At 40.3% G+C, this 24,935-nt stretch overlaps 1 protein-coding gene across 1 annotated transcript; it reads right to left on the bottom strand.

Moving 5' to 3' along the window:
- Window positions 1–1,638: 1,638 nt before the first annotated feature.
- On the bottom strand, window positions 1,639–24,667 carry RAB1A (RAB1A, member RAS oncogene family). Its single transcript, XM_034764225.1, has 6 exons — window positions 24,431–24,667; window positions 12,959–13,031; window positions 9,255–9,350; window positions 5,186–5,281; window positions 3,287–3,418; window positions 1,639–2,949 (listed from the first exon to the last, which is right to left on the bottom strand). Exons 1-6 carry the CDS (start codon window positions 24,451–24,453, stop codon window positions 2,752–2,754), a joined length of 618 nt encoding a protein of 205 aa, XP_034620116.1. The 5' UTR covers window positions 24,454–24,667; the 3' UTR covers window positions 1,639–2,751.
- Between the last annotated feature and the right edge of the window lie 268 nt (window positions 24,668–24,935).

Consider the following 24,935-nt stretch of genomic DNA (forward strand, 5'->3'; position numbering starts at 1 on the left):
GAAGACAACAGATATATCACATTAACAGATACTGCCTGCCAAAAGCCTATAAAAATAAGGTTCAACAGTCCAACAGCTAGGAATGTCGGTTTCTCATTAGGCAGCTTCTCCCACCAAACTATATCCCATATTAATAAAGACTTTCAAATGTCTTGTATGTGCTACCTGTAAGGCTATTTGTCTAGCTAGGAAACTAATTCAGCTGGATCTGGTAGTAGTGGGATTAGAATTCTATCCCTTCCAGCATTTCAAGAGGGGAGCAGTGCAAGCGGTATGAGATTGAAGTTTACATGGTGTTAGAATCCATTTAACCACTCATTTTAAAAAACAAATCAGGCCTGTAATGTACTCGTAGCTGTAGCTTTGGTTTTGAGGAAGCTTGCTTCCTACCTCTGCTGCTAAGCAATGGTAGACTCCTAGAGTTTGAACTGAGTCTACTGTTCTGTTCTTCACTCCTCACTATTCTCCCTGCCCTAGATAGATCCCTAGTCAGATCTTTCCTTAAACTTTAGCATGCACAGTTGCACCACCACATGAAGATGAAGTTCACTGCAGCATGATTTAGCAAAACACCAAAGACAACTTAATGGTGTAGCCCAAGTTGGTTTTGCAAGACTTTTATTACTATATATGAACAGTAGGGTTTTGGATTGCATGTAGCAGGCAGCTTGACATTTAGAAATAAATGAATTCACTTGTGTGGCAGTCTCATTTGAAAGTGTTTTTTCCCCCCTCCTTCAGTGAACATCCTCTTTCAGAGGATACTGCCCATTTCCTGATCTCATTAGCAGTTCTCAATACCCAAATACCACCACTCCTGCTTATAAAAGCAGGTCACCTTACATTAGTCTGAATTGATCCAACAAGCATCTATTATACAAAGTATACCACTTTGACAGGTTTCAGAGTAGGAGCCATGTTAGTCTGTATCCGCAAAAAGAACAGGCGTACTTGTGGCACCTTAGACTAACAAATTTAAGGTGCCACAAGTACTCCTGTTCTTTTTACCACTTTGACAGTTTCTCAGATGGAAAGTTTGACTCCTTTCAGTCATATGACAATACTATTAACACTTATTTTAGTACCAGGTATTATGATTGCCTGTTAAATGAACACAAAAAAAGTTTGTAATAAGTTTTTTTTTTTTTTTTTAAAGAGCTGTTGCTCCAGAATGTGTTTCCTATATTCAAAAAGCAGATTTGCACCAATTTGTTTTATAGTTTGCATCTCACAACATACCCAAGTTATATTTTGCAACCACACATGAGTATTTTTACCCAGGAGGGAATGAATGTCTAGATGGTCATTTTAAACATGAGATATTTACAAAGCAAACTGAAAATTGCAGTTCTAGATAAAGCTGAACAATTTTACCTTTATAGGAAGTGCTACAGGCTAGCTTCCTGTGTCAGGCACTAATGATTTGATTAGTTCTTCTGTACAAAGATCAGATCACATGTGCATTTGGTTTTAATTGACTCAGCTACTTTGCTGCTACTTAATTTAAGTCTTTTAATCTGTTTTTATTTTAAAAAGGTACAATTTTTTGGTGGCTTCTTACTGACCTTTCAACTGTTTTAGTATCACTTCACAGTTTCATCCCACTGATGCCTTGTGCAGAATTGAATAGTAACTAAGTTGTTGCACTAAGTTTATTTAATAAAGTCAAAACAGTATTTGATTAAAAGAATATGGAAGTAACAGTATATAGAAAGACATGACATACTGGCAGAGTTACATCACCTTGAGTTGTTAGTTAAGTCATTCACATGTTAGGAAAAATGTTTTCCACCTCTAATACAGAGCAAAGTAAACTAGAATTTCTAAAGGAAGTCCTTCAGAAATAAATTAAAGTTCATAGACTAAGATGGGGAAAAAATACTGTACATTCAGAATGCATTATGCTTCCATGAACATTAGTCTCTTAAAGTGTCTTTCAAGTACAGTATATATGCCTGAAGGACTATGACAACTTAGTCTTTTAGGCCATACTTCCTAGTTACATTTTTTGGGAAGGGTGTTTGGTCTACTAGAGGGTCTAAAGTGCCATTACTGCACATGATACATTTTGGGCACAATGCAAGCCTAATTTCCCCCTTAGCCATAAGAATTAAGACAATATTTATCACCATACAGTTTGATATTACTTCCAATAAGTACAATATTTATTAAACATTTCTTCGGTTGTTAGTTACATATTGTGCAACAAATTACAATATTCTGCAGCCACAAATTATATGCAGAGTATGAAGAAACTATTAATCAGATAGTGTAATCTTTCCATTTATAACTCTACAAGAAAGAACTAGCAAATCAGATCTTACATATAACATCTTACTAAACTTTATGCATGGAAAGTGACAGACACTGTTGTGCTGTTTGATACAAAATGGCTGAACTTCATCTTCAGAAGACTAAACCCAACATCAAAACATGCCAATATAAACATCAAAACAAAAAATATATTCTAACCAACCACGGGAAACAGTCTGGTATCAGGAAAAGCAACAAGGATTACACACATTTATAAACCAGCACACACAGGTTTAAAACAGTTCTGAAAATGAAGTCAGCTGTCTTGAGTCAAGGGAATAAAAAAAGTCAGTATTGACCATTTACAATCTCTGACCTTTGTGGAGACGGTAAGAATCTGTTGTAGTGCAGCTACATACAGTACAATTCAGGCAATTTTTTTCACTTGGGTTCAGATTGCAAAATTCATTGTTGTGAGACAAAAGGGGGAGGCAAATTTTAGCAGCAACCTCCACTAGACTGCTTGACTGGAGTGCTCTGAATTTTAACATTGGACTTTTCTGCACCACCAGCTGTAGCTCCAGGACCCATTCGTTTTTTAATCTCTGCAGCCATGGTCATGAAAGACTGTTCTACATTTGTTGCATTCTTTGCACTGGTTTCCAAAAATGGAATTCCAAGGGAATCTGCAAATTCCTGTGAATTGAGAAATAGCAAAGAGTAAGTCTTAATACTTGCTACTAGAAAGTTCAGGATTCACCTGAGTTACTTTAAATTAAAAATGGATTTCTGAACATTAAGGAAAAACTGCTACTGGCTCAAACCACCATCCCTCCCTCCCCAGCACAACCCCTAAATTTGATCATGTGCACTTCATAACACTTGAAGGGACACCAGGATTTGCATTTTCTAGCACCAGCACATTTGAGGACTAATAGAAGTGAGTTATTTACTTAAGTAGGATGCATTCAAGTGGGTTCAGTTTTGGTAACACATTTATGTGATTGGATCATTAATAAGCCAGTTGACATACCTTTGCTGTTGTATAGTCTACTACTTTCTTTGTGGTCAGGTCACATTTGTTCCCTACCAACAACTTGTTAACATTTTCACTGGCATAACGGTCTATTTCTTGCAGCCACTGTTTTACATTATTGAACGACTCCTAGAAGATAAGAGATTACTTTAAGTATTCCTCTCCAAGAAACCAGTGCCACTACAGTACCATTCATTGTTATTCAGAAATCGAGACAGCCTTCGCAAGTGCACTATTATAAAATGCATCATATGCATATCCAGTGATAGTTTGTATTTCAGATGCTTTGCATGTATTTATCTCCTTGATGTTAAGCAAAAATGAGGGGGTTTCTGGGGCAGGTCCAGCTTTTGCACTGTCAGGGTTGGGTGCAGCCTCACTGCTGAATCAGTGTTCCTGGGGTGGGGGGAGGTTGCAGGGTGATCTCCCATCTCTGTGCAGCCAGTGGCCTGTGTTCCAACGCCATGCTGGAGCCTCCACATTTATTAATTGAAAAATAAAATTTGCAGAATTTAATTTTTTGGTGCAAAATTTCCTCATGAGTATCTTATGTTCTTCCAATCCTGTACTAGTGTATGCTGGTTCCTCTGGCCCTAGTGCTTCCCCCAGCCCTAAAAAGACCCAGGGATTACAAATGTTTCCTCCAGGCCATTATTGGACCAATGAGACCTTCCTGCCCCAGAGCCTCCACTGGCTCTGCAGAGGAGACTGGACTCCAAGTAGCCAGAAACATGTTTGAGCTGTCAAAACAGGACATAAGTGAAACTGGCCATATGCTAAATACCACTGGATACAAGTGTAAGCTAAAGGAAAGGATTTTTTTTCCCCCTTTCATTAAACAAAGGCAGACATTGGACTACTAAAAAGTCAAACACATTGAGAAATGAGTTTTGAGTTGTTCCTTTAGGGCAAGCTTCACAGAATGCTGTTTTGTACTTGGTACTGAGGAGTGGTCAACCAATCCTATACTGTTCAGTTAACTGGGATCCAGGGGCCTTAATCCATCTTCAGCTGCCTTCACAGCAAAAATCCCTACAAGCCATGCCACTGGAACCACCCATTCTGCAAAAGCCATCAGTGAGCAGTAACCTGAATACGAAAGAGTTAAGTGAATAGGAGGGCAACAAGCATATTACAGAAGTTTGTTTTTATAGTTAGATGCCCTCATTAAATCCACAAGACAAGCAGCCTACAGGATAGCCTATTATAATAGTTTGCCAAGATAATGCATGCATGTGTGATGGAAGTAAATTTACTGATGTTAAGATGTTTCCTATTAATTTAGGAGATGGCAATAAATCCCATGTCACTGAAGATTCTCAACTAGCTTTTATTTCAGAAGGAACAGTATGACAGCTCTCCCCCTGGAATTATTAGAGTAAATCCTACTACAGCAATTCTGACTCTAGGCCACACAAAGCTGAAGTACACATGGAATAAAGCAGGAACATTTGCCCTTGGAAAGAAGGAGTTTTCTTTCAGTTAACTTAAAGTACAAGTAGTTTTAACCTTTCGTGCTCTTTGTTCCTGCTGCCAATATCAGTACATTTTGATGCATCCAGGTCTCGACTGCCTGTGAAGTTTTGTTGATTTTTCTCTATCTCCACATGACACCACTCCCCCAACTTGAAGCCCAGAGAAATCAGAAGTTTGAAGCTGTGTCTAACTTAAGTTTGTGTAATATTGGTGCAAGTCTGGAGAAAACTGATCCGTTAAAGATATTCAGTAAGTGTGACCAGATTATTTTTAGCATTCAGAAGTACCAATTCATAACCTATAAGGTGTCTGAGCACAATTGAAGACCCAAATAAATCTACATCTGAAAGAACTGACTTTGTATGTCTATTGGCCTATGTTGTTTCTCAGCACTACACGAGTGTCTAATTTAGACCTTACCTGGTCTGTAACATCATACACAACTATGATGCCATGGGCTCCTCTGTAGTAACTGGAGGTGATCGTTCGAAATCTCTCTTGGCCTGCTGTGTCCCACTGCAAAGTGTGAGAATTAAGATTGTTAGAGGTCTAAACAAAAGGTGTAACTGTACCAGAGAGACTAAAGTTAGTCTTAACTGGATTGTGTAAAAAACACACACACCCCACACAAACCAATCTAATGAAGCTCCCCAATTATACACATCAGTTGGAGTATAAACATCCCTTAACACCCTCAAATAAGACAAGTCGGTCATCTTACCACTGCTTTACAATAACTATTCACTGAACACTAGTCTGGTTACATTTTAGAACTTCACTGCGATAAAGCAGCCTCCCCAATACGAGAAAGATTACTGCAGAGGAACAAGACTCTAAAATGATCCTTGCAAGTCCATAAGAAGTACTATTGCAAGTAGATCAAAAACTTTCATCTTCCTACAGTTTGACAATACTAACCAGGCATCCTCTTTCCTCCTAAGAAACTGAATGAAAGTAGGATAGCCAAAGAAACTCACCACCCAAAGTCAACACAATGCTGTGAAGACTACTGAGGCAATCACCTTCAACTGGCATCCAGCGTTTAGGCCACAGATCAGTTGCAGCAGTACCTCCTACATCCAGCTAGAACTACGCCTATCCCAGCCCACTCAAAAATGGCTGGTCAAGCCTTGTGTTTCACAGATGCAAGATACACAAGTGTTAAAACGGATTGCCTTTGAGGCATAGGCAAGGCTGGAAAGCAGGTGGAAATTAGTTTAAAGCCAATTTCTGTCATAATAGGTCACGGGCATACTGCTGAAGGCAGCTGAAGTCACGTTAAGCTACTTCACTAAATCCTTGTCTACATTAGCAAAGACAACCATTGTCAACTGTTTCAGCTGAACTGCAGGTGTAATTCCCCCCCCCCCCCAAAAAAGCTACGTTTAGCATCATTTCAGAAGCAGTTGTCAAAATGTATGATTCAACTATATCAACTATCACGGACACTCCTTGGGCTAGATTTATTGTTCTGCTACAACGCTAGGCTGATGAAGAGCAGCCCCCCAAGACAGCCATAACCTCCCTGGTAACAGCCTTGATTCAGGAGGCTCACCCACCTAGGGCAGCCCCAGCACCACAACCCTCCCCCCCTGGTCCCAGGAGCAGAGAGAAGAAGAGAGAATCAGGCCAGGAGAAGGAGGGGACAGGACCAAGACAATCCTGCACCTCAATAAGGCAAGACCTGACCTAAACTGCACAGAAGGATGCACCAGCCCCCAAGAAAGGGAAGTGTAAGCCCTCACACCCCTCAGTGCAGGGATAAGAGCGGTCCCTTTTCCGCAACAGTTTACTAGTATAGAGGAGGCCTTAACAATTGTACCTTTTGGTTTTCATAGAAGCAAATCCATTTGTCTAAGTGTATTAGTCACTAACTTTAGGCAGCCATCTACAAATAACTTTGTGCATTTAGCATGGGAAAATTAAATTATGAAAACCACCTACAATAGTAGTTCTATTTTCAACTATGCCTGAAGTGTTCTAAACAACTTCTGACCTAAAGTGACTAGAATGAGTTTCCAAAAGGCTCCTGCTCACTGGAAGAGCTGCTTCTAGATTTAAGCTTTTTCCCCATAATTTTTTTCAGAACTAATGCAATACTTCAGTTTAAAGTTTAAGATCAACAATATTAGGAGTGCCCATGTCATGGTAGTAGTATCTCCTTTATTGCAGAGTAGTATAGCTCAATGCACTTACATTAATTCAGATTGGAAAGTCACTGTCCCTGTCTATTGGCACTCTAAGAGCAGAGACTGTAGTGCAAGGAAGGTATGCTGTAGGTAGTCCAGAGCTTGAAATGCATGGACTATTACTAATGCTTGCTTTAGGCTTATTCCAAACCCAGCTGTTTTAGTTTAAGTATTTTTGGCTCCTGTCCCCATAGAATCTGGGCACTTTACATTACACAGAATACTTAAGTCATCCAAAGTAAATTAGTTACCACCATTCATTAGCCTACCCAGGCACTCCATGTTATGGTAGCCATTAAATACCTTGCTAGACAGGTCATCCTAGACCTGTCCTAAACTGGACAAGAGAACAAATCTTGTAGGTAAGAGCTTTCTGTTGAAAACTGGGTCTATTCCAGGAACCAAAAACCAAAGCAGCTTGTAAGTGTTGCAAAAACACAGGAGAAAAAGTCATGTTTCCTGGTAGGCAGCTGAAGACCATTCAGGGATTTAAAGATAAATTTCTTCACATTCTACTCAAATAAGTGGCTAGTACAAAGCATGTTCTATATGCCAATAGGGGCAAAATGCAATTGAGACAGGCTGCTGCATCTGCACTCAACTGTCCTTGAGGAACATCCAGAACCTTCAGTTCTAAGCAGAGTAATACGGTTTCACCTTAGCTAGATTACTGTAACTATGGCAAAGTCTAAGTCAGAGTGGAGAAGCTGCAGTTTGGCAGAATCAAGAAGTGTAATTTACACACATTGCTTGATATAAGGCAGGGTTTTAAGAGTGTTTAATACCTCCTCACACACAGACTAAGCCGATGAGGCCATATGAAAGATACCAGTAACTAACACACACACCCTTCACCCCTTGCCAAAAATTCTGTTCCCACCCCTTCTTTATGCAGCTCTTATCTGAGGACATCCAGCAAGTGCAGGTCCTTGAGCTCTCAACTCCTCCTTCTGCATCTGTCTTTCTACAGAGAAACAGCTCACCGGCCACTTTGCTTTCCTTCCCCTCTTCTCCTGAAGAATCAGTAATATCTGAGCCATTCTCCTTGCCTTTCCCACCAAGGAAGGGTGGATAGCAGTTCCCTCAATCTACTCTGCACAGTTTCTACTCTTCCTAAGCAAGCTGTTTTTTTCAAAGCCCTAACACACACTTCAAAGGGGCCATTTTTGCTCTTCGTGCCAAGTAAAGAATGCTTTTTACACAAGTGTGTTTAGTCTGCTGCTGCTGCTATATACAAACTTGTGATTGTTGTATTTTGGTAGACAGAAGGTACTGAAGTCTACCTACTTATTACTTGACTTTAGCAAATTAAACATTAACTCCACTATACCAGTGTGGGTAACCTGTGTCAGTTTTCCAATGCTTTGAGATGTAAAGATAAAGCCTGTAAAGGCTAAGTGTTAATACTACATCCCCAAGTCTGCGTTTCAGCAAACTCAAGGTGTAAGCTTAATCCGAACATTCTTGCTAGCAGAAAGAATTTAGTATTAAGAATTTTAGCAATGCAGGTTAAGAGTGTTTACTTTCCTCAAGTGTTCAGGTTGAACCTTCCAGTTCACATCTTGCAGTATGAGGCCTAGTTGTACACTAAAGGCCAAGGATCAGTTACCCAAACACTAACCAAGTTGAGGTTGCTGCATTTAAGAGTACCAGCAAAGAATGTGTACGTATTGGGCAATTTATATTCAATAGTTTGAAGTTACTGTCATTTGCACAGAAAGCAAAGATAGTTACTATAAAGCAATTCCTTGCCACGCAAGGTAGATTTTCAGGCTATTTGTGTCTTAAGAGATCTGTACCTGAACCTGCATTTGTTAAATGACATGTCCTGGTTATTCTTTAACCATCTTGATATTAGATTTAGCCCAAGTGTTTTCCCTGTGCTTAATTTTTGCTCATAATCTAAGCAATTCGCAACTCTGAGATGCTGTTTAACCTTTCTACTTTGACGAAGACATCTGTGTATCCTATAAAATTGTCTACAAGCATTGTAATAAGTGCAAATGGACAATCCTATCAAGAATTAAGCAAGATATTCGCGTGAGAAATCTTAAGATTGAGAGTCAAAAGCAGTACCTCAAGCATATGCTTGCTTACAACATGCAAATAACTATGCAACTTGGTTTTCAAAAAAATAGTTCACACTTGCTTATTGAAACATTTGACAAATCTGCCCAATATTTTACTAAACATGCAGAAAAGTGTGCACTGTGCCAGATCAATAAAGTTACACATTAGTCAGAATTTACATGATTACTATTAATAGCCTCTGAACATTATCAGAGTTAAGACATACTTACTATTTGAAGTTTGATTGTTTTTCCATCTAACTCTATAGTCCTGATTTTAAAATCCACACCAATTGTGCTGATGTAACTTTCTGTGTACGTGTCATCCTAGAACCAGAGAAAAGAATGAATTTAGTGATTATAAAACCAATTAAATCTTAAATCTCTCCTGAAGGAATATCAGATACCCATGGTGAAGAAACAAGCCCTGAATATTGCTTCATAAAATTCCTACATTCTACTACACCTCTACCTCGATATAATGCTGTCCTCGGGAGCCAAAAAAAAAAAAAAAAAAAATCTTACCACGTTATAGGTGAAACCGCATTATACTGAACTTGCTTTGATCCACTGGAGTGATCAGCCCCCCCCTCCTCCCCGCAGCACTGCTTTACTGCGTTATAGCTGAATTCGTGTTATATCAGGTGGCGTTATATCCAGGTAGCAGTGTACTACATTATGTTAATTGGGATGGGGTCTTCGTACAGTGCCTAGCACAATGGGGCCCATGAACAAGGCCCCTTCCACATTACCAGCATATAAATAGGAGGTTTTGAAAGTTTTCCCCTACAGGTACTCAAGTTAGTTCCATTTTTGGAACTAAGTCCCACTGACAGATTTGGGAGCCTAGATTTCATTAGAAGTCAATGGGACTTGGGTACCGAAGTCACTTTTGAAAGTTTTTCCTGGTCTCATTAATTAAGAAATGGGGAATCCTAAAAACAATTTAACACCATTCTATTAGGATCCCTGTCTGAATAGTGACGTTTGTTTTTAACATCTCTTGTTTAGGAGTCACCTCTTCAGGTTACTCAGAAATAAGACTCATTTTATTTAATTTTTCTAAACACATTTAGATGAAGCTTTGTGCAAAATGGCACAACTCTAACAAGAACATTAGCATCTTTCAAACTAGAAAGTGAAATGGGAAGTCAAGGGTTTTTCTTTCAAGGTACATTTACTTATAGACAGCTTCTACTGCACATTCTACACCAGACATCCAAATCTTCTATTGCACTAGAGATCTTTGGCGTGGAAAGAATTAAATTAATGGAGGACTGTGTCTTGGGAAAAGAGAAGATGAACTCTTAAAGCAAAGATATTGTGTAAATGTTTGACCCTAAGTGATGAAATAGGGAAGGGGAATGGTGGCATGCAGCACAAGCAAGATGGTCTCTAAATGAAAATCTGCAAGAGGTGTTAAGAGTAATAAATTTAGCTGTCACAGCAATAAACCCAGTAAGAATTTTTAACAGTTGGATGCAACAAATTCACGTTTCTTGATTACCAATACTTCAACTATAGAATATGAATCCAAGTAACCAACAGCCATCATGAAGGAAAGGAGCCAGAAAGCTAGGAATCTCTTGAGCTGGGGGATGCATGAAGGGAGAAAGCATATCAATTCAGAAATGTGTTCACAACCCCTTCCTTCAAGCAAGGCACACTAAGTAGTCCCACCACTTGGTGCCCTTTTTAAAGTTTGATACTGCATTTAATTCATCTTGAGACTTGGTGCTGGGCCATTTAGGTGGCATAAACAAAGCAAAAAGTAATCAGCAAGTTTAAAGAAGTTTGAATGACCATTTAGCCAACAAGTTGAAAAGGAAGCCTATGTAAATCAATGTTAAGTGACTCATGCATATGAAAAACAGGAAATATGAAACTTGATTCTCTTAAAAGATTGTTACTTTAAAATAAGTTACTTCTTAATACTGCCATGTCTGGCTCCAATTAAGAGGGATTAAATTTCTTATCAGTAAAGGCAACAAAGTCTTTGACACAACACGTGGATCAAACCACATTGCTGCAGAGGCCTCTGCCTTTAAAGATTCCATTTGATTACTGTACATAATCATAAGCCGGTTTGTTTATAAGCCGACCCCCCCAGATGGATGAGTAAAAATGGAAATTTGTTATGACCCATTCATAAGCCGACCCTAGAATTCAGGGGTCAGCAAACTTTGGCTCCCAGGCCATCAGGATAAGCCGCAGGCTGGCAGAGATGTTTGTTTCCCTCAAACGTCTGCAGGCCCGGAGGTAAACCTAAGTAAACAGAGTGTCCCGGCATGCCAGCTGCTTACCCTGATGGGCTGGGACAGCAACTGATGGGGAAATTCGGGGGGGGGTGAGAGAATCTGGGGGTCAGGGGAGTAACCCCTGTGACTACCCCCCACATGACCCCACCCCTAACCTGTGACCCCACACTCTCCCAATCCCATCCCTTCCCACCTTATCTGGTGAGGATGTCTCTGGCCTGGCTGGAGCTGCTCTGGCAGGCTGGGTGGCATGGCCACAGGCTGCTCTGGGGGGGCGGGGCCGAACAGCACGGCTGCAGCCTGCCAGCCCGGGAGCTGCAGCTGCTTTGGAGGCTGGGGGAAGAGCAGCATGGCCAGAAGCGGAGAGACTCTGGCCCCGCCTCTTCCCTTCTGTCTCTGCTGCCTCTCCTTGCTCTCTCTGTTGGGGGGAGGGGCTGTGTCCCACCTCTCTCTCTATACCCATTCATAAGCTGATCGCTGTCTCTGGTGCTTCTCCCCTCCGCCCCCCAGGACAGCTTATGAACGAGTACATATGGTACATTCTTCCATTTTGAAATTAAAAATATACATTAAGAAGTTAAAAAAAATCAAGGATAAATATCAAGTGGAAACTTACAGTGAGAAGCTAGACAGATTACTCCAACAGGAATTTGTTGCAGCTTACCTTCATTTGCTGTTGTGGTTCAGTATTTTATTATGTATTTTGCTTGAATAGGCCTCCTTACCCTGAACTCCAGTTTTATGCCCATAAGTGGACTTGAGCTATGGAGAACTACTAATTTGTCAGTGACATGGAACCCTTACGGATAGGCTTTTGCACATTTGAATTAGACAGTGACAGACTAAGGGTATGTCCACACTACCCACCGGATAGCGATCGATTTATCACGTCTAGACGATACGAGATAAAAATCGATCCCCGAACACACTCCCCGTCAACTCCGGAACTCCACCAGGGCAAAAGGTGGAAGTGGAGTTGACGGGGAGCCACAGCTGTTGATCCTGCGCTGTGAGGACAGGAGGTAAGTCGATCTAAGATACGCAACTTCAGCTATGCTATTCTTGTAGGTATTAGTAAGAGTTGAAAGACCATTTTAAAACACAGTCTTCCCAAAGCATACAGTTTAGATTAACTACATGTGTTTGTAGGCGGCTGTATGTTGGACATGAAAAGTAATCTGAAGGTTAAGTGTTCAAATGTATTTGTATTGCCATACAAATACGAAAGCGTGACCTTAGATTGCTGTGATACTATTGCTTTTACTAGCATGTTCCTTGATTTCTAATAGTTGTTCACTATTATTTCCTTTGTGAATGCAACCTTCACACAAGAACTGTGTCTGGCAGACTAAATACCTTGTTTTCTAAAGTAGAAAGTAGAACAGATCAAGCAGTTATTTCCTTGATTAACTTATAGTGGCAATTTTGATTTATTCAGTTCTTACCCATTCATAAATCATTGTGACAGAATAATCCAATTAGCTGAATCAGTAAAATATGGGAAGAAGAGAATAAGTAAAGTACCCTCTTCGACCCACTGATCTTCCCTTGGCATACCAACTCCCGGAAAGTCAAGTATCAGTCTCCTCAAATGGAAACATCCCCTCACTTACAATTGCGTGAATACAACTTCTTATATAATTGACAAAATAGCTTTGAAAGCATAACTGAACTTACTGCAAACCTAAGTAGAAGGCAAGACTTCCCAACACCAGAGTCTCCAATCAGAAGTAGCTTGAATAAATAGTCACTGCAAAGAGAAAGATATTATGTTAGTATTTATATACCACTGAAATTTAAATCTGATATTTGAAGAACTTGAGTTATTCAGACCATACACTTTGGTGTAATGCTATTTCTTTGAAATTGTAATTTGCTACTGTTACTGTCAGGAAACAAGAGTACTTTTTCCTCCCTCACAAGATTACTATTCAGTCTTTACAGTTTTGTACAGTATACTTTATTTAAATAGAAGTAAAAACTGACATGCTGGAATGGAAGATTCAGTGTCTGAAGTATGTTCTTCACACATGCAGTACTCATGTAACGTTTTGTCATGTACCAGAAACACTGTTTTAACTAGACCTTGTTCTCCTTTGTGCACTCAAGTCAAATACATTACTGTCACAATTGTCAGTATACTCATATGTTTCTAAATAGCATAAATTCTCAGAAGTAAGTACAGTTAGTACTTGGATAATAAATCCTAAGGCTGAGTCAACTAGCAAAAAATAAAGATTATTATTAACAGTTGCTGCTAAGATCTGAGAACCAACTCAAGCATTTACACCACAATACCTGGTCACAGCAGAAGAGTGAAAAGCTGGGAACTGAGTTTTTTTTTTTTTTTTTATTTTAGAAAAAAAAAAAAAAAAAAAAAGACTGAAGTTTGATTCCACCTCCTTTTTCGGAATCAGTACAATTTACCTTCTCAGTACCAAAACAGGATTTGTGCCTTCTAAATTACACCCTTGTTGCTCAAAAATTGAACGTTGTCAGTCAAATATTTTAATGGATTTTTTTAAAACTGGCTGAAGTTTGTCTTTAAGCCTCAGAAGGAAGGCTAACAGTGTAGTGTGCAACACAAAAATTTGCTATAGCCATCACTGAAATGTAAGTGATCGTATTATCAGCGTCTTAATGAAGACAAGAGTATTTGATAGTCAAGACTGAGTAAGAGCTAAAGATGACAGAAAATCATTATCTATTCCATTCCACTCATGTTGCCTTCTAGTTTAGAGACAGTACGTTTGCGACTGGCAAACCAGAACAGATTTTCATGCTCCAAAAGGTGTCCAATGTGACATTAGTTCTAAGCAGCTCCACAGAGTAATCAACTATGAACTCTTTACTCTGCCTGTTAGCTAAGTGTATTAGGTCAGAACTGACCATTTATTAGCTAAAGATCCCAGCCACCAGAATGACAAATATGGAATGTAGAATTAATACTGCTCCAAGGCATTTGTACTTTTGAAATCAGCAATATTAAAGGATTCAAATCTGAGAAACGAAGTTAACTACAACTTGTACATTTTAAAAAGATAGTGATTTAATACTTCAGTATTGATGATGCCAATATTACTATACTGAAGATTGATTGTAAGTGGCAGCTGTCTGGTATTCAACTAAGAAAGTTAAAGCCTCGAGTTCTGAGATTCCTCCCTGTGGCAAAGAATTTAAATAAGCTTCAACTTAAAGAGAAATGAAGATTCTATTTCATTAGTACTAGCAGCCTAAGTCTATTGAACCAAATACAAGTCAGTCATAATTCAAGACAAATAAGACCGTGTAATACTAAAAGATCAAAGCTTCTTCAGGAGACGTGCACTGTACTGAAGAGTAGTGTTTTGTTCTCTCCTGAACATCAGTTTACGTTGTAGGTTTAAAATAGGGAGTTATCAATCATGAAGATTATAGGGCAGTGGCATTAAGCCACCCCTGAAATATAGAACTATAGTTTGGGCCACATTTGTCAGTGATTTTCAAATATCTATTTATGTGATTAAATGTTTGATAGCATAATAAGACATGGAAAGACATCCTGCTCATCTCGGTACATCTGGAACTGTACATTGGTCATTCCTATAGTCTGGCAGGGAGATACTTTTTTCCCCAGACATGAAGGTGCCATTTGAGATGGTTTTTGTAAGTCATTTGACTACTTTTAATGATACTATAGCAGTGTAGGGAAATATAATTATGTGAGACCTTATGACAATTATACTCATTAACATCTTTATCAACTGCTTAAAACATTAAAATTTCTCAGCTATACAGATCTGATGCTGGTGTAAGGAAATTTGTACTAAAGTTAATCACTACAGCAAACAGCATAACAAAGTTAAAATCTGGAATATCTATAGAAGAAAACTGTTCAACATCAAGATACTAAACTTAATAAATGATACATCATGGCAATATGAAACAAACTGTATTATAGCAACCTAAACCAGTGGCTCTCAACCTTTCCAGACTACTGTACCACTTTCAGGAGACTGATTTCTCTTGTGGACTGCCAAGTTATGACTTAAAATCGACTTGCTTTACAGAGTCAGACATAAAAATACGGAAGTGTCACAGCACACTTACTGAAAAATTGCTTACTTTCATTTACCATACAGTTATAAAAAAATTTTAAATATAAATATTGTACTTTTATTTCAGTGTATGGTATATATAGCAGTTTTAACAGGTCATTGTGGGTATGAAATTTTAATTTGTACTGACTTCACTAGCGCTTTTTATGTAGCCTGTTATAAAAGTAGGCAAATCTTCCTGAGTTGATGTACCCCATGGAAGACCTCTGTGTACTACCAGAGGTACCCTGGTTGAGAACTGGCCTAAACTATAGTTAATAAATTGCAAAGAACCAGATAGTATCTATACTGCAATATTTTAAGTTGCATGGACATTTAGCTTAGTGAGAATCTTCACATCACCGTTTGAACAATCCACTTGCCCAGAAGATATTCCTGACCACTGAGGGGGAAATGCCATCAACTTCAGTAGAAGCCAAACATTCGTTTAAAAAGATTACAGCCTTCCAAACATCATGCTTAAAACAGATGCACCACTATTTCTGCCCACTTTCCTCATTGGTCTACCTTCCCTCTGCATTTCTTTCCTTGCAGTATCCCCAGATCCCCCATCTTTGAGCTGTATTGCCACCCCACCTCCATTTCATCTGCTGAATGGATAAGCAGTAAGAAAGTTATTAGATTTAAAATGTCATTATGCTTTGAAGTTTGTATTCCAGCCTGATCAATGGGAGACAATAAAGGTATTCTCTTACCACCTCCACCACTCCAGCATGGTTTAGTAGAAAGGGCATGGACAGACTCAGAAGACCTGGGTTCTATTCCAAGATCAGATACTTGACCTCCCACCAACTGTCTTGTCTGGTTAGATAGTAATCACCTCTCTTCCCCAAAAGCTTACAAGTCTGTAAAGCCTCTAACACAATGGGACCCTAATCTCAGGGCCAAGCAACAAGCTAAGAATAACATGAGATGGATTCCTTCAGTATTTACAAGTGAATCAAATAGTCCTTTAACTGAAACTGCCTATTAGATTACCTACTGTAGACTGCAACTACTCTAGAATGATCCTGCAGCATAGAGTAAGCCTGTTCTAGACAAAAAAGGCAAGTATTGAGTTATGCTCCCCACATCCTAGTAAGGTTAGACAGTTCTTACCTTTAGAGCCATCAACTTGTGGAGACATTACTCTAGCTATGCTAAGTTGTAAGTTAAGTTGCCGGAGACAGGAAGACAGACTTGAAGCTGACCACTCATTTACTTAGCCACAGGAGTTTCACAATATAGAAATGACATCTGGAATCTTCTCAAGTGGACAAGTCAAGGACAGTCTTAACTTTCCATTAGCTTGACTGGTATTACCTATATGAATTATCTTAGCACTGCTCATCAGCTGGACACCAACTAGCTGGAGGAAGTTTAAACATTCCCTCCATCTCCACAACATCTGGAAAAAGCGGTAGGCAAAATCCAAATACTAAGATCCCCACCACTTTGCTGTCCCTGTGTGTGTTGCTTAGGAAACTCCACTTTGGCACTAACAGGGATTAGCAAGTGTATGATAGCTGGGTGAAGGCTTCATATCTCTCGCCGCCCCGCCCCCCACACACACTAAATATAAAAAGCCTAGTCATTCCAAAGCCAAGTTAGAAGTACAAGGAGGTATAGTTTTCCCTTTTAAGGTTTAGCTTCCATCACATTTACCAAGCACATATGTAGACTTGAGAGAATCTAGGGATTTGTTTTTAATCAAGATTACAAATATGGAAATTTAAGATTTTTAATAAAAAAGTTTCTAGACCAGGAAAGCAGCAGGAGTTTACAGTTCAAGGGTTCTCAGCATTTTCTATGTCATCCACCAAGTCACATGTTCATAAGAGCTAGAGATAAGCAAGTACCTGCTTACAGAAGTGTTGCCCCAAAATTTTTAATAAAAATCTCTAGCAATCTGGAAGTGGAGACAAGTAAACTAAGCAGACTCCATAATTAAGGTTTTACAGACTGCAACTTGTAACAACTTCTAAATCTGACTTCTCTAAAGACTGGATTACTGGATATGTGACTATTAGCTACAGTATCCTGCTTAGGGCCAGCATGCAGACCATAAAATGGTCATGGAGGCTTTAAATTCTGTTCCTAGACTAGGACTTAGATCAGGGGTTCTCGAACTGCAGGTTGGGACCCCTTAGCGGGTTGCAAGTTTATTACACAGGGGTTGTGAGCTGTCAGCCTCTACCCCAAATCCCGTGTCACATCCAGCATTTATAATGGTCTTATAAATTTAAAACTTTTAAATATATTTAAGGGGAGGTGCAACACTCAGAGGCTTGCTATGTGAAAGGGATCACCAGTACAAAAGTTTGAGAACTACTGACTTAGATATTTGAAAGAGAAAACCATACTGGTCCATGAGTTTGTTTCAATGTTTACTTATATCAATCTTGTTGTTCTGAGCCTCTCCCTCCAGCCTTCCCAACAATTCTGCCTCATGCTCCATCAAAACAAGAGGAACATGCAAAAAGATTAGGCAGGCAGCAAGCCACCTGAAGGCAGCTGTTCTGAGAGAAGTGCTGCTACTAGCAATAGGTTTGGAGCAGCAGACAGGCAGGCAGTTTTAGTGAGGAGTGGAGGACAAAGTACATGACAAGTGGCCCACTATTTGTCCTCTGGCCAAAAGGGTCAGGTCTTCAGGCCCCGAAGGTAAAAGAGCTCTGCTGTAAGTCAAGAAGAGAAACAGCAACTATAAGTGAAATTTGAGACTGACTCAACAGCTCAACTGAGAAACTTTGGAGTAGTTCTGCTCATTTCTAATTTAGACTGAACAGTAGAGTAAAGTGAGCCATGCAGTAGTTCTTTCCTCTACAAAGCCAGCAAGATACTTCTAGCAATACACAAGCTAGCGCTCTGAGATTACTGTCGGGGAAAAACTCTTAAGGTTTAGAAGGGACACTTATTCCTCATTTTAGAGCACAGAATAGCTTATAGTGAAGATTCTGAAAGATGCATTATGGTCTTGTCTTCACTAGGGAAAAAAGTGTGTTCTTAGCACCTTTTAGCTAACAAATTAAAAGCCAAAAGACGACAAGGCAGCTGTAAAATTAGTGTGTTAGCAGGCATAGGTAAACTAAGCTCTAGTGTATACCTCAACCTGCTAGCTGCCTGGTCATCACTAGGATAGTTCCTCATGTCAGTCACCATACATTAAAATGGCCAGGATAGACGGCACATAAAATCAAAAGCTCCTTTAAAAGTGCCTCCATCTTATATGCTGGCATTCATGATCAGCCTTAGAGCCCTATACTTTTTATTTTTTTTTAAATTTGTTAATAGCTTTTTGCAGATCACAATGCAACTCTTAAATTTGACTTGGCAACCACCCCTCTCACATACTGGGGTGGGCCAGCCCAAGCCAAACCTGAATGGTGCTGTGGCCCTGTATGTGGTGCTCAGTGGTACGCATACTGTTGGGCGTATGCAGAGGTCTTCCGGAGGTACATCAACTCAGTAAAATATTTGCTGAGTTTTACAACAGACTACATAGAAAGCACAAAGTAAGTACAAACTAAAATGTCATATGGACAATGACTTGTTTATACTGTTATGTACTTATGTTTCAGTGTATAGTATATTTATATTCCAACTGATTTATTGTATAATTATAATTGTGGTAAAAATGAGAAAAAACAGGAATAAAAATTTAAAAAAGTGTGTCACTATTATGAAATTGCTTTCTAAGCATTAGGTCTTTTTTAGTCCAGTGTAACTTGGGGGTATGCAAAACAAATCAAACTCCTCAAAGGGGACCAGTAGTCTGGAAAGGTTAAGAACCGCTGTTTTATGGCTTGGAGCTGCCCTGCTACATCTTACCCTACAACTTGCTATATCCCACAATGGACAGTTACACTAGCTTGTTTATCTAAGGTCCAGCATTGAAATAGTTAATACTGAATCCAAGTTCACTGTTAACTCCCCACCATAATGACTGGGAGCAGTTCACACTTCCCAGATGCTTCAGGATATCTGCTGACATTTCATCCATTTAGGATTACTAAACTGAAAGGAACATAGGCTTTTGAATTCTCCTTACTTTAAGGTAAGTTTATGGCCAATCTCCCCCATCAAAAAGGTGAGGGGAAGGAGATGCTTACCCTCCCTAGTGTCCAAAAACCTCAGTTTCCTCCTCAGTTACAAAGGTATCAAGGTTGCCTCTCAAATAAATTGTCCCTATCCAGCTTCTGACCGTACTCTCAATGCCACTATACATTTACATTACAAAAAAAACCACAAAGTTGGGTACATAACTGCATCTAAAATATAATACTATGCTGACATTATGCATTTTCATATTTGATTCATTAAAAGCCTGCCACCAGATTTCTAGTTTGCCATAGTGTTGTAGAAATCAGAGCATTTAGCCAGCCATAAGGAATTTGAGGATTGGCTGACAGGGAGCTTGGGAAACCAAAGTGGGGACATGGAGGAAAACAGCACCCCACTCAGATGCCCTTCAGGAGCTCATTCAAGAGTTGTATGTGCTTCAATAGCAACAAATGGAGTACAAAGAGTGGACCACGGACTTCTGATCAGCCAGCATCTGTTTTCACCAGCACATGCACATCAAAAATGTGTGGAAGTAGGATTCTTTGGTCCTTCCATGCGTAAACGGACATACCAAGGCAGTCTGGAAGGAGGGCTTGGGGTTACTTGTGTATAGGACATGGTTTGTCTAGATCAGTTTAGCAACACAACAGGAGTATTTCTGTCCACACAAGTTAAGGGCACACTGGTTACATAACAATCAGTAGCATGGTTTTAACCCTAATGCAGGCAGAACATGGGACTAGGTGATCCCTTATGCAAGACCAAAATTGATAATGTAGTGGAAATCTGTGTCCTGATTTAAAGTGTTCTTTAGGATTTTGTACTCAGTGTTCTAAAAAGAATAGATGTGGTCTTGGTGATAGACACCTACTGCAATCCCAAAAATCACTTAAAATTCTTTATTCTGCTATCAAACTTTGGCTAGGAGAGGAGTGTGGTTGGTTCTTTTATAGTCTCATTAAGCTCTGATTTTACTTATCAAATAATGTGAAAGTTACTCTGAAAGATGAGGTACCATTAGTTGTACCATGGCAGCAAGAGAAGAGTTGCACTGTTTAGAAGTACAATAAGGTGAAAAGATGAAAATCTAATTTAAAGGAAGATAAAAAGCAGAGAGTTAAGTCAACTTATGTCTGATTAAAATTATTTATTGCACTCCAACAGTAAGTGGAAAAAAGGACAATATTTACACTTTAAACATGAACTTGCCCTACACTGGAGAAAGCAGCATTTTTCTTACTTGCAAGAATGCCTGCTTATGCAGACCTGAAATTCAGTAATAGAAAACTTGTTTAAGGACTAAAATTTTAGGATGGACCATTTTAATATTATAATAAAAGAAAGTAAAGACCATTTAAGTTTTAAAATGGTCAGAAGTTTCACAGGAGAAAAATAATGAGTAAGCAATTTCTAAGCCAGGGATTAGTGAAGTCTCCAGAATATACACTTCAGTAGAAGTCCAGAAAGGAATTTAACCCTCATGATGTAAGCTGTACTTCCTTTAATCTTTTCCATTCAGAGACTGGTTACTTTCTAATTTAAGAGTGGCATGGTTTGGTCACTTTGGAAGTCAATGGAAATCCTTTATTCTCCAAAGAATAGTATACAGCAGCTCCAACCATGTGACAGGGTGAAAAGTGCTATATCTGGTTAACTAATTTCTATGATAAACACTAAGGATTGATATTAATGGACTCTTGCATCCCTCTTTATTTTAGACAAGCTTTGAATAGTACCAAAAAAAAAAAAAAGCCAGAATTATCTAACCTAAACTGTGCATTTGTACAAGTTTTTTTCCATATTGAAGCTAGCTTTTCTAATATTAAATGCCAGTTTCTCAAACTGAAGTATGCAAGATCTCATTCTGGGTCTCTTTGTTAGACATGCTATTCTTCTGAAAGGGTAGGTTTACATCCACTTTGTTACATACAGGTATGTCAACAACTGGTCCCACAAGCGGAACAAAACCAGAATGAAAATTAGTACATCTACACACCACATAATTCCCTGCAAGAAACACTGACTCTGTTATTAAGTGTTTGAGTAGAGTTTTTATATTATGTAGAGTTTCTGCACACTAGTCTCACAGTAATGCAGAGCATTCGTTCTAGGAAATCTCTTATAATTAAAATTAGGACTAAAGTTGTAATGTTACTGTATGTATTTTCCTTCTTATTTTGTTTGACTAAATTTTACAAGTTGGCAAGTAAGTATTCTCAGTGAGTTCCTTAGTCACTGGAAAACTAGTTATATTAAGATGAAATATTTGTGTGTGAATTGTTTTATTTGAAAACCAGTCTGTGCAAGTACTTCCCATCCTTCCAGACATATCAGGAACATAGTTAAAAAAACCACACACCTCAAAAACTGTCATGCCCCCTATGCACACACACACACCCTCCCCCCAATTGTTCAATTTTACAACATTTTAATCAAGTGTTTCTGAACTTTTCCAATAGTTGGAATCACTAACAAGCTTTCATTATAACATTTGCACTAGCCTATTTTTTTTTAGATCTTGTAGGCAGTTGTCCAGATTACTGAATATTTCAGAAAGTCAAATGATTGTGAAAATGCTTTGATAATCTGCAAGTCTTTATATTCACTGATCATATTTAATCAGTGCCTTGTTTGAGAAGTGTTTTTGCTGAAGCCACTCTAAAACTTTTGTTACATAATCCTATCAAGAAGCAAAGCTAGTCAGCTTCACAGAAACAAGCCAAACATCCTGGTTTGTCTTGAAGTCCAAGATTAAACCTGACCCAGAACAAATCTAATCTTGAATTTGGGGGTTAAATTAATTCTCTCTCAAGAACGATTTACCCTTCAAAGGATTTACCATTTATCAAGAGATTTCTGAAGTGCTTCTCATTTCAAGGCCGCTTCTAATTAGCCAGCACAAAAAACACAAGGTTGTGATCATATGTCAATGAAAGAATTCAAAAGCCACTGTCACAGAGCAGCAGTCACTCACTATGTAAAAGCAAACCTTTAGAATAATAAAATATTCATTTCTGGATTTACTGATATTTGTTTTACTAAGAAATCTAGACATAGCCAATAAACTAAGTCCACAACTGAATCACTCTTGCTTTCCAATACCCCAAACATTGCAGTTTTGGGGTAATGGAAGGCAAGGTAAAGCTAGCTTCATTATCCCAAGCTGAAATGCAAAAAAATGCCAGAAGAAAATAAAGGATTTTTAAAATTCATTTCAGTATCTACAATATTAGCAACAAGTAACAGAGCTTGTTTTCACATTTTCTTTTAAGGTGGCAAAGTCACACTACTCTTAACAATCAGCAGCCTCCTGGCAACAGTAACTAGGGACCTCAGTCAGCTCTACTCCCAAAGTAGTGGCTGCTAAAATAAATAAGCAAACAACTTAAGCTGACCAAATAAACTCACTTAAGTTGTAGTGGTACTATTATTAACTAGTATACAATATTTTTCCATCCATAAATGACTCTCGCCAGTTCAAGGCATCACCTGTAGCAGTGGTTCTCAACCGGGGGTCCATGAGCAGGTTTCAAGGGTGCCATCAAGCAGGGCCAGCATTAGACTCACTGGGGCCCCACTGTAGAGTAGAAAGCTGAAGCCCCACTGCATGGGGCTGAAGCCCCGGGGCCCAAGTCCCACTACCCAGGGCTGAAGCCGAAGCATGAGCAGTGTAGCTTTGTGGGGGCCTGATGTTGATCCTGGCTTTTATATGCAGAAAAGCCGTTATTGTGGCACATTTGGAGTGTGGAATTTTTATAGCATCTTTGGTGGGCAGAGGACCCTCTGCAAGAAAAAGGTTGAGAACCCCTGACCTATAAGAATATTTCACTATCAAGCCACAGTATTGCAAAATCTACATAAGCAAGAATGTGTTTTGCAAGAGCCATGTGACACACACATGACTTGCAGCTAAAATGAAGGGTGGACTTCTGAATGTTAAGTTGCCAACAGCAAGTGGTCAGAAAGATCCACTTTCTGAAGACCTGATTTTTCCAGGTTTTTAAAATCATTGGTCCTCTTCCTCTCCAAGAGAAACTTAATATTTTAGGGACCAAACAAGCCTTAGTAGAGTCTTAAGTATACAGTGGCAGTGAAATTTACTTGAACAATCAAATTACATTCTTCCTTCTCCTGCAATGGTTACCTGGATCAAAGTTAAAAACAAAGTTTACTATGAATTCCTGGTCTACTGCTCCTCAGGTTAGTGGAGAAAATACCATTAACTTTTCATGACAAGTCATGAAACCTCCTCACTCCCCATCTGTGAGGATTGCCACAGGTAACCCAAACTCTCCAGAGAGCATAACAGGCCATATTGGTTTCTCTTTTCATTCCTCTTGTGTGTGTGTTTCAGTGACATTTTGTACGAAGCAAAATCCACTTGAAAGATTGACAGGAAGAGGGATCACTTGCTTTATAGCCTGTTAATAACCAAGCAAAACGGATCTGAGTTTGCCAGGGCTGGACACAAATCACTCCTGGGGTCTGACAGGTTGCAGCGACCCAGAGCCTAGCCGGTGACCTCAGGTCCCCCTCTCAGCCCCCTTGCCCAAACCCCAGTGACCTACACCCTCTGTTAAGGCCCAGGAGACACTGCCCTGCCCCTCGCAGGCAGACAGGTCACGTTTACTACAAAAAAAGCTGTAGCCAAGCCAAGCCCGCAGGCCAATGAGCTGCCCGGGGCCACTCATCCCAGCGGGAGGATGTCGCCACCTGGCTCTTACACAGCGCTTCCCACGGCAGCTCTCACAGCCGGGGATACCAGCCCCTCGGCCGCATGTCGCCTCCCCATAGCCCTTACCCACCCCCAGCGCCCCCTCTCCTCCTCCCGCCGCCCTCAGACAGCCCTCCCCACCCCCACCCCATCCCTGCCCCGGCTCGCACCGCCCCTCGCCGGGAGGCCGGCACAATGAGGCCCGCCCGCCTCACAGCCGCGGCCTCCTCCATCCCCTCGTACCGGGCGAGCGCCCCCCCCCTCCCCGGAGTGCCGCCACCCCCCGGCCGGACTCACTATTCGGGATTCATGCTGGACATGTCAGTGGGGACCCCGCGGCCTCTGGAGAAGGAGCTCGCTCTGAGGAGCAGCGGCGGCGGCCAGACCCCCCCCAGCGGGAGCTCCGCAGATGCAGGCGTCCGACGGGGCAGCGGAGGCAGCAGCTTCTCCCCCGTCCCCTCGCAGGCGGCGGCCTCCGCTCTGAGCTCCTCAACCCAAAATGGCTGCCAGCCCCGAACCAGGAAACAGGGAAACCTCTCCCCAAGGAGGGTTTACATGGTGGGAGGGCAGCGGCGGGGGACGCTGGGAAAGCGAGTTCCCAGCCACGGGGGCTCCTCCTACATCCTGCCGGAGCCTTAGACGGGTAGGAACTCGTCTTCCCGGCAACCCTCGCGCCTTATGTGGCGCATGCGCGGTCTCGAGCCTTTCTTTTCTCTCCCCGGTTGACTCTGCTTTGCTGTGCAGGCAGTGGATTGGCTGAGAGCGAGCCGGCCGGGTAACGTCAGCTGTGAGACGTGGCAGC

This window comes from Trachemys scripta, chromosome 3, assembly GCF_013100865.1.
Source record: "Trachemys scripta elegans isolate TJP31775 chromosome 3, CAS_Tse_1.0, whole genome shotgun sequence".
Taxonomy (NCBI): Eukaryota; Metazoa; Chordata; order Testudines; family Emydidae; genus Trachemys; species Trachemys scripta.

Coding starts and splice junctions, on each gene's coding strand:
- RAB1A (XM_034764225.1), bottom strand. CDS start 24,453: ATGTCCAGCATGAATCCCGAATA. Junction 13,032..24,430: donor TCCAGCATGAATCCCGAATA/GTGAGTCCGGCC, acceptor TTCTCTTTGCAG/TGACTATTTATTCAAGCTAC. Junction 5,282..9,254: donor AAACAATCAAACTTCAAATA/GTAAGTATGTCT, acceptor CACACTTTGCAG/TGGGACACAGCAGGCCAAGA.